Below are 17,555 nucleotides of genomic sequence, written 5' to 3' on the forward strand. Positions count from 1 at the left end.
AGCTGAGTGGAACCACACCTGTATGGGCCTGAAACTAAATGAGGGGTTAAATGAAGGTGGTCATGAGGGAGTTGTTCTGGGGTCTCTGAGTCTGTGGCAGCTTCAAGCCCTGCATTGCAACTGCTCTCCTTGCTCTCCCTTGTCTGCAAGGCCCATTTTGCTTTTTTTGGTCTAAATATCTCATAAAGCACCCTGAATTGTTGGTTTTTTTTTTTAAAGACTGTAGATTATTAAGCCAGGGGAGTATTTTGCAAAAGAGGATGTACAGTTACTGAGCTGTGGTATTGCAAAGCCAGGTAATTGTATTTTTATAGATGGGGTGTCTGGTGGACCCCCAGAGAGATGGGCTCACATCACAATAACCAACCTCTGGGAAATTTGCCCTGTTATCCAAGTTTTTGTATCTACAGACAAGGTCCCCTCTGTGTGTGGGGTGGTGTCTGGTGGGATTCAGACAGAGCTGCAGGAGGGCCTGGGCTCTTCTGCCATATCAAACATTGGTGATGCCTGTTGGGAAGAGCATCTGTTCTGTGAAATGCAGAATGTGCTCAGCTCTATTCTGCGGGTCCCTACCTCTTGTGGTCATTGGGGGTCCTGTCTGGGCTGTGTCCACAGCTGACATGGGTGTTCCTGTAGCCAGGGCCACTGGAAGAGGCTCACTTAGCTAGGGCAGGAAGCCAACCTTGCTTCTAAGGAAAAAAGTGTTTAAATAATTTCCTGCTGCTTGGATGTGGCTGGCTGGGAACACTTCAGTAGTAAATCCTGGTTGTTCTCTACTGGTGACCTCCATGCCCTCTCTGGAGCTGGGTGTCCGCCCTGTCCTTGTTCCAGGATCTCCTGTGGGACTTGTTCCTCTGATCCAATGCTGTGGAAATGCAGGTAAGAGTGGAAGGTTGGATTGGGAGGAGAAACTTGCTCTGGCCCTGTATTAGGCCAGAAACGAAGTGCCCTGATTGGGGTGGAGCACAGTCCTTGCTATGGCAGGTGTGGCATGTGGGGGGTGTATATATGGGAAAATATTTGTTTAATTGTGTTAGGAATTTACGCATTATTAAGGAAATTATGGGTTGTGGTAATTACATTTAGATATGGACAATACTGGACAAACTAGACTAGTGAAGAGCTTTTTTATTTTCAGCACATCAGTTTCAGGACATTGTTAGACAATGGAGACAGGATGTTAACAGCTCGCTGATCTACAGGGAATGCCCAGGAGGTGTGGCATTACAGCATAGCATAAAACCATCTCAGCTTAGAATTCACCCAATCATACATAGAACAACACATATTGACAAGAATTCTATCTAATCATATGAAACACACGTGATGGTAGGTAAAACAAAGACTGGTTCATAAGAGACAAAGAACAGAGCTCTATTCATGCTAACCTTCTAAAGATACACATTAAATAACCTTGTTACCATCCATAAACTAATTCTACAGAAGCCTATTGTTATTTGTCACATATGCTCTACTGCTTAGGAAACTTTTCTGCTGTATTTACAATACTAACAAAACTTCAATCTAAAACCTATACTTTTTTGACCATTTCCTAAAAACCCTCTAACTTTATAAATTCCAACATGGCACCCCTTCAGGGCACAGCCTCAGGGGCTGCCCCTGTGCCTGCTCCTGGTTCAGCTCTCAGGAGCAGGAGAGCTCTATTTAGTCATGTTATTTCTGCAAGCAAAGTTATCTACAGTGCTGGGAAGTACACGACCTGGGCTCCCAGAGCCTCTCTCAGTGTTATGTACCTGTAAAACAGGAGCTAAAATTAGGCACAGGGATCGAAAAGGAGATGGGAGCCCTGGCTTTACCCATGATGATGGCTGAGTGGACAGTGGATGCCCAAACCAGCCCTTGTGCTCCAGGGCTGCTCTGCAGGCTGAACCCATTGTGCTGCCTAACTGGAGGAGATGGAGATCTGCTGGATGTGGTTCCTTTGCAAAGGACCACAGTACATCCGTGGGGACATGTGTGCTTCCCTGCTCCCCGTGCCAGGAGTTGGGAGGAGTGGGAGTATTGCTGGCCAGATTCCCACCATTCTTCCACAGGTTTCCTTTATGCACCTGGCCATGTTGCCTTCCTTCCTCCAGGGACAGCAAAATAAAATTCTCTTCATAGCGAGCAGAATTGAGGAAATACTTGGGAGCTAATTCCCCTGGAGTTTGTTTTCCCAAACACCTGAAGTTGCCGGCCTGGATTGCTCAGCAGCAGCTGGGAGGGTTTGAGGGGCTCCTAGAGGAGCAGGCTGTGCTCCAGCTGCTGGATTGGAACTGCTGCTGGCTGCTGACTGCTGGTGGCAGCCAGGCCTCTTGATGGTGGGAGTGGGATAAGGCAGGCAGACCTCAGCTGTCCTTCCTCTTTTCCCTTCTTCCCTCTGTGAGCCCTCTGAACACAGTGGTTCTGGGCTGGGAGGCCGCTGCTGCCTCTGCTGTGCTGTTGGGCCATCCTCCATTGCCAAATGCACCCCAAACCCATGGCTGCCTTGAGCCCGTTTTCCCCACTCTGTGGGGCCATGGTGCCTGTGGTTCTGCAAGAGGCCTGGCAGGCCTACAGCCCTTCACCGACAGACATTCCCAGCCTCCTGAAACAGAAACAGCCTAATCCTCCCCACAACACATCACAATCCCCTTCCTGGGGAGAGGGGAGCCTGGCTGCAGAGCTCATTCGTGTGACAAGCATGAGGAGGGGATCTGGGTCCCTGCCTGCTCCTGCTCTGCCCAGGGACTTTATTCAGTTATTTTGGGAGATTTGGGTTATGCTGAGTGTGCATCTCTGTCCAAGCACTCTGGGCCGCTACTCTGCAAACAAATGCTGCTGTTCCCAGCCGCTGCCAAGATGCTGGTGGGGCCCAGCAGGGTGGGCAGCTGCTGGCAAAGGCCGGTCAGACCCATGGCCAGCACTGCCTCTGGCTGGGGCTGTCTGCCCTGGCTGCGATAGAGGCAGAGAGAATTAGAGAATCATGGACTGGTTTGGGTTGGAAGAGACCTTAAAGCTCATCTCATTCCCCTCCATGACATGGGCAGGGCCACTTTTTCACTAGACCAGGCTGCTACAAGCCCCATCAGCCTGGCTTTGAACACTTCCAAGAAATGGCAGGGTGATCAGTGCCACCCACATTGCTACTGCTAGCTGCCACCTTCCTGCTGCAGGTGGGTGTATGGGGATGACCACAGCTGTGCAGTGCCCATCCTGACTCCCACAGAGGCATTGAGATGAGCCATGGCTGCAGAGACACTTCCTCCAGCATCACTCAAACCACCCTGCCAGCAGCTGTGCTGACAGGCCCAGTAAGTGCTCTCTGTTAGCCTGATTAAATCAGTCAAAACCTGAGGAGAGATTTTAAATAAATTCACCAGGCTTTGGGTCAGCAAAATGCAAATGAAGTAAAGATGCAGCTCATAGGAATCTGCAAGAAGTGGCTGTTTCTTTACCTCATGGAGCTCAAGGAGAGTGGAAGACATCAGGTCCTCAATCTCTGATTTTCAAATACTACCAAGTATGTTTGAAAGCTTCAATGTGTTCAGTAGAGGCTGGAGTGACACCTTTTCTACATGCTGTAAAAAAACCCCCAATTCTACTTCCTAACATGCTTGGACTTTTCTAAAATATCTAGCAGCCCTACACAGGGTTTTCAGAACAGGCTTGTGTTCTTAAGTATTATTTTCTGATGGGGAAATTGAAATTTTCTAGTCTGAATTTAAAGCCATTATCCTGATGAATATAAAAGTAAGATGAAATGGAGGTAAAAATAAAAACCCCCATGGATATTTGAGTCTAGTTATGTAGCACTCTGATTTCACTTTCTAACCTCTCCCTTCCCCAAGAACCATTTCCATCACCCAGCCTGGGGTTTGGGAGCCTGGCAGTAACACAGGGGCACAGTGTGTGCTGCAGTCTGCTGAGAAGACACATGCTCAATATCCCAATTTTCAGGAAATATCCCAGATCTTAATTGCCCTGCAGTTAGTGTGGCTGAGGAAATAGGTTCTTAATTTGTCTGGCTCCAGCAGAAATGTTTTTCAGGTTAACTCAGTAGAGAAAGGGTATTTGATAGGAGACATTTCCTTCTTCAGGACTGGAGTTAAAATGATGCTGGAATGGGTAAACAGCAGCCACAAAGCAGGTCTAACATTTAAGATCATGCTGTTGTGACTCTTTAGGGCTCTTGCCTGTACCAGGGAGCACAGAGCAGAGTGAGGAGGGAACAGACAGAACCACAGAGCCTGGTGCACCCCATGGAACCCCCCAAGCACCTGGCCTGTCCCTGCTCTTTGGGAGGGGCGCAAGGGGCACTGTGCCAGCCCAGAGTGAGCAGCCCCAGCGTGTGCAGTGATGCAGCTCCGCCCTGGCAGCGCTCAGCTCCCTCCCAGGGCTGCGGGCTGAGCTCCAGGGACTGCAGCCAGGGCAGCACAGCGATGTCTGCTGCAGACTGCATCACCTCCGTGCCTCATTTCACAGCTGAAACAGCAGTAGCACCTCCTCTGCCCCCGGGCTTTTCTAGCCTGGCTCTCACAGGCAGGTGAGAGCGGGAGTGAGCCCTGGCTGCCCTGCACTTCTGGTGACTGCACCTCTGGGTGGTTTTAAGTGCTATACGCTTGAGTGTCTGACATGGCAGGTTCAGCAAGGATGTGGGCTGAGGAAAACACCAGACACTCGTTTTCTTCTCACTTTACTTGCCTCTGTTATGCTGAAGTAATGTACTGTAGCATTTTTTTTCCCAGGAATTTAATGAATATTCCTTTTTTTCTTCCAGCTACGACGAATGTGTGGGGCCAGGAGCAACACAGATATATATTCCCACAGATGATCCCCCTCCCATATTCCCTGACGGACCCTTGCCAAAGAATTGAAACACCTGGAAACATCTGTAGCAGGCAGGAGGAGGGGGCAGCCCGTGCCGCAGGGAGGCTGCGGGAGCCCGGCCCGGCCCTGGCCGTCATCTCCCGGTGCGGGGAGCGGGACAGCGGCGTGTGAGCACGGCGTGTGGGCACGGCGTGTGGGCACGGCGTGTGGGCACGGCGTGTGGGCACAGCGTGTGGGCACGGCGTGTGAGCACGGCGTGTGGGCACGGCGTGTGGGCACGGCGTGTGGGCACAGCGTGTGGGCACAGCGTGTGGGCACGGCGTGTGTCCGAGGGGACACCGAACACCCTCCGCTGACACCGAACACCCTCCGCTGACACCAAACACCCCGCTGCCCCTCGGGCCCCAGCACCGCAGTGACAGCGCCGCTTTCCTGCGCCTCTCCTGAAGAACTCGGACCAACAGAAGAATAAAGCCTCTGGAAGTTTTACCGATTTTATATCTTTAAACAGGGATGTAATGGCACCCCTGTGAATCCCAATGGGATTTTTTTTTTTACAATGAATTTTGCAAGTTTACGTAAATTTCCCCGTTTGTGCTTCAAAGTGTTCCATGGCATCACACAGCATAAAAGAGCAGCCGAGACAAGTAGTGCATCTGACCTTTCTGAAGCATTGCAGAACCCATTGAAATTAGCCACTCATAATGAAGATAAATATTATCCAGTCAAGCCTACTTGTTGATTTTATGATACTTTGCATGTTTTAGAACAGATGGAAAAAGAAGAGCCTTTTGTTGTCATTGCAGGTGTCACTAGTACAGCTCATTCGGTGTATTGACAACAAAGCATTTTTAAATAACTCTTTGTCTGTGTGTTTCAGTAGGCAAAGCACTGGCTAAAAAAAAAGATTTTTATCAGTACCACTAGAAACAAAAGGAAAAAAAAATAATATTCACATTATTCCTTTGGTACCAGGCTTTCCCGGCCATTGCAAACCTGTTGCAAGTTTTCCTCAAAAGCCACCACGCACCACGGGTGGAGGAGAGTGGCGCTGGGTCCCCAGGTACAGCACGGCTGGGCAGGCGGGAGCTGCGCGTCCTCGCCGGCCTCGCTGCAGCCAGGGGGAGGCACAGCGACCCCAGAGGGTGCTGCAGGCCGGCTCCGCACACGGCTGCACTCCCAGACACAATCCCGGCTCTTTTCCCGTGAGGAGCACTCTGTGAGTGTTCCCGGGTGAGCTCTGGGAGCGCTGTGAGCGCCGTGCAAACAGAGACACCGGGCTGGGCTCAGTAACAGAGCCTCAGGGGCCTCGGAGCGTTCCCAGCTTTAGAGAAGGGACCAGGAAAAGGAACCCAACGAGTGAGGCCAGACACTGGGCTGGCAGTGCGTGGGTCCCCGGCGGTGTGCCAGGCCAGTGGGAGCTCAGCTCAGGCACAGCAGGGCCGGGCCACAGCGGGGCCGGGGCCGTTGGAGCTCAGCTCGGGCACAGCAGGGCCGGGGCCGTTGGAGCTCAGCTCAGGCACGGCAGGGCCGGGACAGTTGGAGCTCAGCTCAGGCACGGCAGGGCCGGGGCAGTGGGAGCTCAGCTCAGGCACGGCAGGGCCGGGTCACAGCGGGGCCGGGTCACAGCGGGGCCGGGGCAGTGGGAGCTCAGCTCAGGCACGGCGGGGCCGGGGCACAGCGGGGCCGGGGCACAGCGGGGCCGGGGCAGTGGGAGCTCAGCTCAGGCACCGCGGCGCCGGGGCACAGCGGGGCCGGGGCACAGCGGGGCCAGGGCAGTGGGAGCTCAGCTCAGGCACGGCAGGGCCGGGGCACAGCAAGACCTCGTCCCCAGGGCCGGCCGGGGCTGCACTCGCCGGAGCCTCCCCTGCACCAGCCCCGCCAGAGGGGACCGAGTGTGGCACCGAGGGCCTCCCAGAACGGGCACTGGCTCTGGGGCGGGCAGGGCAGTAGGTACCCAGCCCCTCATGGGCACCCCTTGCCGCTTTTCCCCTCCCGGAGCCGCTGGCCGAGCCCCAGGCGCCCGCTGGGCCCAGCTCCCGGGGCTGGGGCTGGGCTTGAGGGACAGCGCATCCCCCAGCCTCGGTCTGCTCATCCTGAGCTGGGCACGATCCATGGGTGGGACAGGAGCATCTGCTTCCTTTGTGTGGAAAGCAAAAAAAATGCTGCAAGATTCACACTAGGAGCCAGTCCCGACATCCAACAGCAGGCGGCCAAGGACAGGTTTCTGTCTATCGCCTGAAATGAAACAGTTGGGATCTTGTTGTTCACTTCTGCCTGGAAAGTCCTTTTCCTCATCTGAAATAGTCCCATTCCTCATCTGAAATAGTCCCATTCCTCTTCTAAAATAGTCCCATTCCGTGTCTGAAAGCTTCTGTGTGTCTGGCCTAGAACACACAACCCACATGAGAGCAAGGAGAGCTCAACCCTGTGCTTTCCTTGGGACTTTCCCCTGGAAAACTTCTTTGCTGTGTTGTTTTGAAATGTGTTACTGCAGGGAACGCACTCTACATTTTAAAGTAATTTTTAAGTTCTGTGTCTAATGGCAAACCCCAGGGTGAGTCTGGGTGCTGGCAGGAAGCAGAACTGGCTGCCAGCACATCAACAGCAGGGATGGAGCTCCAGCCAGCCCTTGGGGCTCCATCTGGGACCAGGGACAGGAGCCAAGGAGCTGTGGCAGGGGAGCAGAGTTATCACAGGCTCATCTCCAGGAAATTTCTTAGAGGCATTTTCACTAACATACAAAAAAAAAAAAAAAGATTTTTACACAGAGAAAATGGACTTCATTTTCTGTCCCCACTAAAGGATATGTAAAGCTCAGTACAGTAAATATATAATGATGTTTAAAAGGAAGCAGCATCCAAATTATTAAAATTGCACTTGGATTTTCTGTAAATACTAAATAATTTTCAACTGTAATCATCATTTCTACACTCCAAAGATTGACACAATTACAATTAATACTTAGATGGGAAGTAATTATATGGTTCTTACTGCTATATAAATTATACCATTACTGAGTCATATGCACATGATGAGATATAAGGTAAGCATGCATTTTTTGCTGAGTAGATGACAGTAAATATGTATGTTGCTAAAATGAGACAATTCTTTTGCAGTTCAGCAAGATTTTCAATATTCTCAGTACTATACCCAAAAGAACAAACAATTCACCATTTTGCACTGCAGAACTGCTGGCACGCATTGCTAGAAGGTAAGGCTCTATTTCACATTTGTGTTTTTAACAGAGAGAACTGCTCCTCTCCATAAAGTTTTCATTTCAACAGCGATGGCATGCACAGCACCCTGCAATGAGAGAAACAACCCTCTGCCCCAGCTCAGAGGGGCAGAGATGCACAGAAGTGCCTCAGTCAGGTTTACTGGCAGAGCAGTCGGCAGAGAGGGAAGCACAGGGGGCTCTGTGCAGAATGGGATTGCAGAATGGGATTGGCTTCCATCTGCCTTTTGTTTTCTAGTCACTTCTAGTTTTGAAATTTTTAAGTGAATTGTTTTTATACTTGGGTGCTTTGTGAAACCTGCCTTAGCCTTTTTGATCAAGGAGGAGAGTTTGGATGCAGTTGGGTCCAGAAGTGCCCTGCAGGGGAACCAGGCTCTGCTGGGACTTCTCTGTGTGGATCCACCTCTGCCTTCTCTGGTGGCATATGGGAGCCTTCCTTGGTCAGCACTCAGGCTAAGTTTAGCCATAGCCACTGACCTTTGGGGATGGTGGGTGTGCTGTGACACCCAACTGCCCTTTTTCAGCAGAAAAAGGGGTGTCCTGTTCAGCTCGTGCATGGGGACTTACTTCCCCTCAGTACTTCTGCATTTAATATCCTCGGTGTGCAGCTCCAGCTCTAGGTGGCCTGGGGCTTCCTGGGATTTTGCAGTGCTGGGGTTGCACTCCAGCAACCCAGATGCTTTGGGAGCTCTGCCTGTGCAGATAAGTCCTGGCTGCTGTCACAGACACTGCCTGTCCTTTCCAGCTTGGGTCAGGGTGTCACGTCTTAAATTTGTCACTTGAAAATGTGTGCTGACTGCTGACTGGGCTCTTAAAGGCCAGCTGCAATCTGAGCGTGCGCTTTGGAGTGGCCCACTGCGCTGGTGATCCTGGGCTGCTCTCACCTCACGGATCAACTTTCCCCATGGTGGTGGGGACACCGGTGCTATGCCAGCCTTGCAAACAGAGCTTGAGCCGTGCAGCTGTGTGCCAGGAGCAGGGATTGTGCTTTCAGCTGAGGAAATGCTTTGTCCTTTGCAGATCTTTGATCCCCAACTGAGTCATCGCCGACTTGATTCAAGATGCCCCCCATCGGAGGCCCTGCAGGATACACTCCTCCTGAAGGAGGATGGGGATGGGCTGTGGTCGTCGGAGCCTTCATTTCCATTGGTTTTTCCTATGCCTTCCCCAAATCTATCACAGTGTTCTTCAAAGAAATTGAGGTCATCTTCAATGCCTCCAGCAGCAAAGTGTCCTGGATCTCCTCCATCATGCTGGCTGTTATGTATGCAGGAGGTAAGTGGGGTGGAGGCAGTGGTACTTGTGCTCCTGCATCACAGCACAAGATGCTACTCTCCTGCTGGGACTGGTGATTCCCACCTGGCTGTGGTGACAACTACCAAAATTTTGCTAACACTTTGAATTCTCTCCTTATCTGAGAGCAAAACCTCCCTTAATGAGTTTTCTTAAAGGAGGCTGCTCAGAAAGTTCCATTTAATGCCCAGAATGCAAAAACCGGGTTAATGTGTCCTCTGCAAAGCTTTAAAATCTTTCCAGAGAATTATGACTTGTGTAATTCTGCCCTTGTCCTTGTTACAGTGAGTTGCAGATGCTGTGTCTACTCCCAGCATCCTCCTGAAGGCCAGGGAGCTGCTCTGCCACATGTGGCAATGTGGCAACTCTGCTCTTAGGGGCACTTTCAGATAAGACATTGATTTTTATTTTTTTTTTTTTCAATTCAGGGAATAGTGGGCGTATGTAGGCATCTGTCCTCAGTTTCTTGTCAGCACAGTTGTGCTTGGAGTGCACTGAAGCCTCGTGCCACATGTTACTGCTTGCTGGTGCCAAGCAGTGCTGTAGGCAGCTTGTGCTGTTTGAGAATGGTAGTGTGCACTGGAAGTGCAGAGACATGAGCAGAATAAGGCAAACCCACATAAACTAAAACAGCTCCACTCCCTCCCCTGTCCTTCAGAAGCTGCCTTTTGAAGACTTTTAACTCTCTAGCTGAGTCCTTCATGCATGTTTTTATGGGCAAACAGCATGCAGTGTTCCTGGTCTCCAGAGCCTGGGGTCTTGTATGTGCCTGCAAACACAGTCTTGTGCTGGGCTGAAAGAAACACTGTGAGCCTGCTGCTGTGGCCACTTCAGAGGCAAATGGGAGCTTGTCCCTGCTGCCAGTCCCCAGCTGGCAGGTTGCCTGCAGCCTTGTTGGATTTGTGCATCCAAAGGAGCTGACATCAGCTCCCAGCTCAGCACGAGGCTTTTCCTCTACAGGCTCTGCTTTGTCCTCGCTCAGCTAGCGAAGCGACCAGCACCTTTCCCTGCTCCAATGTTGTAGCAAGCTTGTAAACTGTGCAACTGCCTTAATGAGACCCAATCTGGGCCATTCCTCCTCTCCCAATAGCTCAGAGCTGGTTCTTTTGGGGGCACTGTCTGGAGCTGCCTGGCAGCAGGGATAAGAGCTCCCTTCTCCAGTACTAGACTAGTGGTTGTCCCCATGTCCCCCTCCCTCCATGATGATTCTGTCCCTCCTGCTTTCACTGAGCTGTAGCCATTAAATTCCAGCAGCTGCTGGTCTTGGTCTGCTTGGTCATATGCTGGTGGAAGGGATGCTGAAAGTACCCCAGATCTACCTGGGTGCATTTTTCCCCCAGAAGGTGTTCAAGTACTGAACAGGCTTCCCAGGACAGTGGCCACAGCCCCAAGGCTGCCAGAGCTCAAGGAGCATTTTGGACAATACTCTCAGGCAGAAGGTGGGATTGTTGGGGTTGTCCTTTGAAGAGCCAGGAGCTGGACTCGATTCTTGAGGATCGCTTCCATCTCAGAACTTTTTATTCATCCCCCAGCTGCTGAAGCACTGGAATTGCTGCTGCCCCATTCATTCCTGCCTGAAACCAGACCCTTTACAGAGTCTGAATTGCACTGGAGCAGTCCCAGTGTGCATCCCATTTTCCCTGTCTCCTAGGACACCTGCCTGCTTGGAGGCTGAAAAAGTAGTTCATCCTCTGGAGTAGTAGAATCTCACAGAGCTGGGGCAGCTTCTGTCCTGGCTAGGGCTAGGTGTGAGGAAGCAGCACATTTCCCTCCAGCTGCCCTGTGCAGTCACCATCAGGATGCATGGATGTCATGGTGTCAAATGCTCCTTTGTCAGCGCCATGTTGGGATTAGATTCCATTATTTATGTGTTTTTGGCAGCTTGAGCAATCAAGTTAGATCAGGTAACATTTAGTCAAAAACACTTCCAGTGAATCTAGAAAACAGGTATGGGTATTGTTTTCCTTTAGAAAAGGGAGGGGGGGGATGAGGAGAATTGCCCCTAGAGTACCTGGCACTGCCCAGCTGCGTGGCTTCCTGCTGATTGCCCTGTGGAGCCTGCTATTTTCAGGGGGACTTCCCGGAAGAAAGGCTGTGGCTGCATTTAGACTCTTCAGGGCCATCACATTTGCTGAGTTCAAGGTTCAGGTTTTGCAAAGTGCTGAGTGCTCTGTGCACCTTGTGATGTGGCAGCTCTCAGGTGCTGCTGCTGCCCCCTCTCAGGACCCAGAGCCATGGCCCATCCCTGGTGGCATTGCACTGGAGCTTCTGGTAGCAGAGAGCAGAATGCTGCGAGGCTGGGAGCAGACTCTGCAGCACCAAGGCTTCTGTAACCTGCTCCAGACTTTGTTTAAACTGGGCAAAAAGGTCAAGTACCGTCCAAGGACCAATGAATAACATGTTGACAACCTCTCTGTCTGTTAATGGCAGAGCAAGGTCTGTTAATATTCAATGGATGTTCATTCAGTGTATTTAAATACATTTTAGTGTCTGTAGAGCATGCTTGGCAGTCTCTAATCACTGTTTGCTTTGGATTAAAGCGCCTGATACTGAAGCACTTAAAAGGGCAATTGGCCCCTGTCTGCATTAGGGATAGCAGTGAAAACAGAAGCACCCCTTCTCCTGGGGCACTGCTGCTTCTCCCCAAGCCCTGAGGAGCTCCACTTGCTCCCAGAGAAGGTGTTTCCTCACAGCTTCATCTGGTCTTGATCAGAAACCTCTGTCAGGAGATGTGCAGTTGCTTTGTGGCTGAGACCCCAGCTCATGGCGAGTGGGTGGCTGCAAGTAGGGCAGAGCCCCCAGTGCAGCATGAGGCAGGTGGCTTCGGCCTGTCCCAAAGCCCTGTCTCTGGGGGCAGGTGGTGGCTGGGCAGCTCCTCTTTCAGCCCACAGAAGGCAACTTGCTCAGAGAAGTCAAAGCTTTCTGGGCTTCAACAATTTTCTCTCTCTTATGGTTGGTTTAGATTAGATATTTAGGAAGAAATTCTTCCATGAGGATGATGAGGCCCAGGCACAGAGAAGCCTAGAAAAGCTGTGTCTTCTCCATCCCTGGAAATGGCCAAGACTGGGTTAGATTGCAGCAACCTGTTCTAGTAGGAAATGTCCCTGCCCATGGCAAGGAACTGGAACAAGATGATCTTTAAGGTCCCTTCCAACCCAAACCATTTTGTGATTCTCTTGTCTCCAGCTGCCTCTGAACCTTCTGTCCTTTCCCCTTACCCCAGTTCCCTCCCTGGGAGAAACAATGCTGTGTGAAAGCTGGAATCATCTGGCAGTAAAGATGCAGTGTGCTTGTGTGTGTGTTTGGTCTCTCATGCAAAGATAACTCCTCTCTGGTGCATCTCCTTTGTTTGCCCAGGTCCCATCAGCAGCATCCTGGTGAACAAGTACGGCAGCCGGCCCATCATATTGGTAGGCGGCTGCCTTTCCGGCTGTGGGCTGATCGCAGCCTCCTTCTGCAACACGGTGGAGGGGCTCTACTTCTGTATTGGGGTCATAGGGGGTAAGTGACAGCTCTGCCCTTGTGGGGCAGTGAAAGGAGCAACTTCAACCCAGTAATTATTAGTTGATGTCTGAATTTGCATGAGTTCTGGTTCTTGTCACTGCCTGGGTGCCTCTTTAGCTGGCAGCAGGGGCTGACTCCTGCTTATGGCAGCTGGGAAGTGGGTGAGTCAGTTGTTGGAATGGACTGTCTGGGGCACTGGTGGAATCACCATCCCTGGAAGTGTTCAAAAAGCATGTGGATGTCACACTTGGGGCATGGGTTAATGGGGACCTGGCAGTGCTGGGGGGATGGTTGGACTCCATTTTCTTAGAGGACTTTTCTAACCTGAATGATTCCATGATTCTAAGTTGGAAATGGAGCTGTGAACTCCCCAGAAGTAAAACCCCACTTGTCCTACTAGCCCTTCTGCCAGTGCTGCTGGAGGCATCCCAGACTTGAGCCCCTTATCTCTCTCCTGCAGGTCTTGGACTTGCCTTCAACCTGAACCCTGCCTTAACCATGATTGGCAAGTACTTCTTTAAGAGGCGTCCACTGGCCAATGGGCTGGCAATGGCAGGCAGCCCTGTCTTCCTCTCTACCCTGGCACCCCTCAACCAGTTCTTCTTTGGCATATTTGGCTGGCGTGGCAGCTTCCTCATCCTGGGTAGCCTCCTGCTGAACTGCTGCGTGGCTGGATCCCTGATGCGGCCCATAGGTCCCAAGCCAGTTCAGAAGAAAGAGACCAATAAGGAAGCACAGCAGGAGGCTGGGAAAGCGGGGAAAAAGGATGATGGTGACACCAGCACGGACCCCACTGATGGAAAGGCCAAGCAAGAGAAGGGCTCAGTCTTCCAGACAATCAACAAATTCTTGGACCTGACTCTATTCAAACACAGGGGCTTCCTGCTCTATCTGTCAGGCAATGTAATAATGTTCTTCGGGGTGTTTGCTCCCTTGGTCTTCCTCAGCAATTATGCAAAGAGCAAGAAGATTCCTAGTGACTCGGCAGCCTTCCTGCTCTCCATACTGGCCTTTGTGGACATGTTTGCCAGACCTTCCATGGGACTGGTGGCAAACACCAAGTGGGTCAGACCCCGCATCCAATATTTCTTTGCCATTGCTATTATTTACAATGGTGTTTGCCACATCTTGCTCCCCATGTCCCCCAACTATACTGGCTTCTGCATTTATGCTGGCTTCTTTGGCTACGCCTTTGGCTGGCTGAGCTCGGTTCTCTTTGAGACCCTGATGGACCTGGTGGGAGCTCAGCGGTTCTCTAGTGCTGTTGGCCTGGTGACCATCGTGGAGTGCTGCCCTGTTCTTCTGGGACCCCCTGTGCTAGGTAGGATGTGCTGTGCCTGGAGAACTCACTTGAGGGCATGGTTTTAGTGGGGTGGTGCTGGGTTGGTGATTGAACTTTGATCTTAAAGGTCTTTCCCAACCTTAATGATTTTATGGTTCTTTGACTCTGGTGGGTTCCCTTAGTGGTGGTGGGTTCCCTTGAGCCATGGGCAGCCCATGGCACTGGGGCAGTAGTCTGTAGACCACTGAGGAATGGCCAAGGAAGTGGGATCTGAACCCGTGGCAGAGGGTAGGGGAGCAGGGAGTAAAGGAATGTGGGACAGGTCCTTGTCTGAATGTGAGGGTGATGGGCTTGGGCTGCTCTTGGGAATATCTCCATGACCTGGAGCTGCTTTGGGGTCTTCTTGCTGAACTGTATACTCTTGTCTTTTAGGGAAACTCAATGACATGTATGGTGACTACAAGTACACATACTGGGCCTGTGGGGTTGTCCTGATCATCGCCGGGACCTACCTCTTCATCGGGATGGGCATCAACTATCGCCTGGTGGCCAAGGAGGAGAAAGCGAAGAAGGAAAGGATGGAGGACGAGACCAACATGGATGAGGCTGGGAAGAAGAAAGAGGAAAAAACTGATGCAGCCTCCTCACCTCAGAAGAATGTCAAAGAGCAGGAGAGCCGCATGTGACGGACCAGTCTTAACCCCAGAGTGTGGGGGAAGTGCTGCTGCCCTGGTGTGGCAGCCAGGGCAGAGCTCCGCTGGTGCTGGGGGGCTGTAAGAAGTGTTTAAACCGGGTGTTCATTTTTAAACAGGCTCTGAATTGTCTTTCCATCTGTGTTAAAGGTAACAGGACTACACATGCAGTATCCTCGTGTGTCCAGGGGCAGGGGGCTTTTATAGTCTGGCTGTTTAACAGTAACATGAATGTACTAATATGTGCCTTACAGTCTCCATATCTAGCTGAATCTGAACGAGCCTTAACTCTAAACTGTGCTTTAGCTTGGGTTGGGGGACGGGGGGATATGTGTGTGTTTTGGGGAGTTTTTTTGTTAAAAAGCCTTAAAAAGCAGGATACTGGATTTGTTGAAGCACAATGTGCTTCAGGGCCGGCCTTGGATGAATACTGCTTCATACACTTCTTACTGCAGGTCCTCTGCAGGGGAGATGCAGGCATGGGGCAAGGTGCTCCTTAACCCTCATGCCCAGTGCCTCCCGGCTCTTTAGGTGGTCTTTAGGCATTTGTTTTGAAAACACTTTAGCTATTGTAGTTCTTTAAAATCGCTGTTTTTGTAGGTGTTCTCTCATGGGATATTTAGGTTGAAGAAAGATGGCTGGAGTTCTTGTTGGGCAGTGTCACCCACTCCAGGGCTTGCCCAAGCCTTCCTTGGGGACTGTTGGAGTCCCCCCTGCCTCCCCACTCTGCCTCAAGAGTGCCTCTTCTCAGCCCAGTGCTAGGTGATGTGAAAAGGGCTCAGGTTGTGCTGCTGGCATTCACGCTGCTGGTGGCTGTGCTGGCCCATCCCGCCCATGGGCTGGGCTTCCACCAGAGCATCCCATCCAGCCAGGTGTTTTGGGTGCCTGGCCTTGGGCAGAGCGGTGAGGTGAGTGGAGATGGTACATCCCTGAGACTTTTTCTGCTTTTGCTCTTTTATCTGTTAGAGAAACCTCTTTTACTTGCTTCTGTTCAACTGAGATCTTAAGGCAGTGGATGCTGAACCTCTCACATCTAGGACACCTAAGAGGGAGGAAAGAATTTGTACATATTTATTTTTTATTTTTTAGTGTTGGAAAATATCTCAACGTACATGGAGCAGGTAAATGGCTCTCAAGTTCTAGTAATGTTGATCAGAATTCATGTTAAGAGGCTTGAGTTTTTTCAAATAAACTTGTTTTTTTACAATTTACCTATCAGATGTTGAACTTCTTTCTTAGAAGTGAGATTTCTGTGCGCCAGATCGCATAGATTTAGGGTCAATTTTGAGGATAGGGTGAGGGGGGCTGTGGTAGGGCCTGACTCTACACTTGCTGCTCGAGCACCCTGTGGAAGCTGGACACATACTGAGAGGGTGAGATGCCCCCTTCCAGCTGGAAGAGGAGGCTTTGCTCAGCAGTAGGATGGCAACAGCATAGTGTCCTCATGCACTCTAGTTTTAGAAACCTATAAAAAGCCTCAAGAACTGCCTTGATTGTGAGGGGGAGGGACGTGCACTTAAAGGTCTGAATAGTGTGCAGATCCTCTTGCTGTTTCCTTCCAAGCTGAGTGGAACCACACCTGTATGGGCCTGAAACTAAATGAGGGGTTAAATGAAGGTGGTCATGAGGGAGTTGTTCTGGGGTCTCTGAGTCTGTGGCAGCTTCAAGCCCTGCATTGCAACTGCTCTCCTTGCTCTCCCTTGTCTGCAAGGCCCATTTTGCTTTTTTTGGTCTAAATATCTCATAAAGCACCCTGAATTGTTGGTTTTTTTTTTTAAAGACTGTAGATTATTAAGCCAGGGGAGTATTTTGCAAAAGAGGATGTACAGTTACTGAGCTGTGGTATTGCAAAGCCAGGTAATTGTATTTTTATAGATGGGGTGTCTGGTGGACCCCCAGAGAGATGGGCTCACATCACAATAACCAACCTCTGGGAAATTTGCCCTGTTATCCAAGTTTTTGTATCTACAGACAAGGTCCCCTCTGTGTGTGGGGTGGTGTCTGGTGGGATTCAGACAGAGCTGCAGGAGGGCCTGGGCTCTTCTGCCATATCAAACATTGGTGATGCCTGTTGGGAAGAGCATCTGTTCTGTGAAATGCAGAATGTGCTCAGCTCTATTCTGCGGGTCCCTACCTCTTGTGGTCATTGGGGGTCCTGTCTGGGCTGTGTCCACAGCTGACATGGGTGTTCCTGTAGCCAGGGCCACTGGAAGAGGCTCACTTAGCTAGGGCAGGAAGCCAACCTTGCTTCTAAGGAAAAAAGTGTTTAAATAATTTCCTGCTGCTTGGATGTGGCTGGCTGGGAACACTTCAGTAGTAAATCCTGGTTGTTCTCTACTGGTGACCTCCATGCCCTCTCTGGAGCTGGGTGTCCGCCCTGTCCTTGTTCCAGGATCTCCTGTGGGACTTGTTCCTCTGATCCAATGCTGTGGAAATGCAGGTAAGAGTGGAAGGTTGGATTGGGAGGAGAAACTTGCTCTGGCCCTGTATTAGGCCAGAAACGAAGTGCCCTGATTGGGGTGGAGCACAGTCCTTGCTATGGCAGGTGTGGCATGTGGGGGGTGTATATATGGGAAAATATATGTTTAATTGTGTTAGGAATTTACGCATTATTAAGGAAATTATGGGTTGCGGTAATTACATTTAGATATGGACAATACTGGACAAACCACACTAGTGAAGAGCTTTTTTATTTTCAGCACATCAGTTTCAGGACATTGTTAGACAATGGAGACAG

At 50.9% G+C, this 17,555-nt stretch overlaps 1 protein-coding gene across 1 annotated transcript; it reads left to right on the forward strand.

Annotated features, from left to right (window-relative positions):
• The first annotated feature begins 9,061 nt into the window (after positions 1-9,061).
• On the forward strand, positions 9,062-16,029 carry LOC132079169 (monocarboxylate transporter 1-like). The gene is made up of 4 exons (XM_059481652.1): positions 9,062-9,322; positions 12,698-12,841; positions 13,305-14,165; positions 14,559-16,029. Exons 1-4 carry the CDS (start codon positions 9,109-9,111, stop codon positions 14,810-14,812), a joined length of 1,473 nt encoding a protein of 490 aa, XP_059337635.1. The 5' UTR covers positions 9,062-9,108; the 3' UTR covers positions 14,813-16,029.
• The last annotated feature ends 1,526 nt before the right edge of the window (positions 16,030-17,555 follow it).

Source organism: Ammospiza nelsoni, chromosome 13 (genome assembly GCF_027579445.1).
Source record: "Ammospiza nelsoni isolate bAmmNel1 chromosome 13, bAmmNel1.pri, whole genome shotgun sequence".
Classification (NCBI taxonomy): Eukaryota; Metazoa; Chordata; class Aves; order Passeriformes; family Passerellidae; genus Ammospiza; species Ammospiza nelsoni.

Coding starts and splice junctions, on each gene's coding strand:
- LOC132079169 (XM_059481652.1), top strand. CDS start 9,109: ATGCCCCCCATCGGAGGCCCTGCAGGATACACTCCTCCTGAAGGAGGA. Junction 12,842..13,304: donor CTGTATTGGGGTCATAGGGG/GTAAGTGACAGC, acceptor TCTCTCCTGCAG/GTCTTGGACTTGCCTTCAAC. Junction 14,166..14,558: donor TCTGGGACCCCCTGTGCTAG/GTAGGATGTGCT, acceptor CTTGTCTTTTAG/GGAAACTCAATGACATGTAT.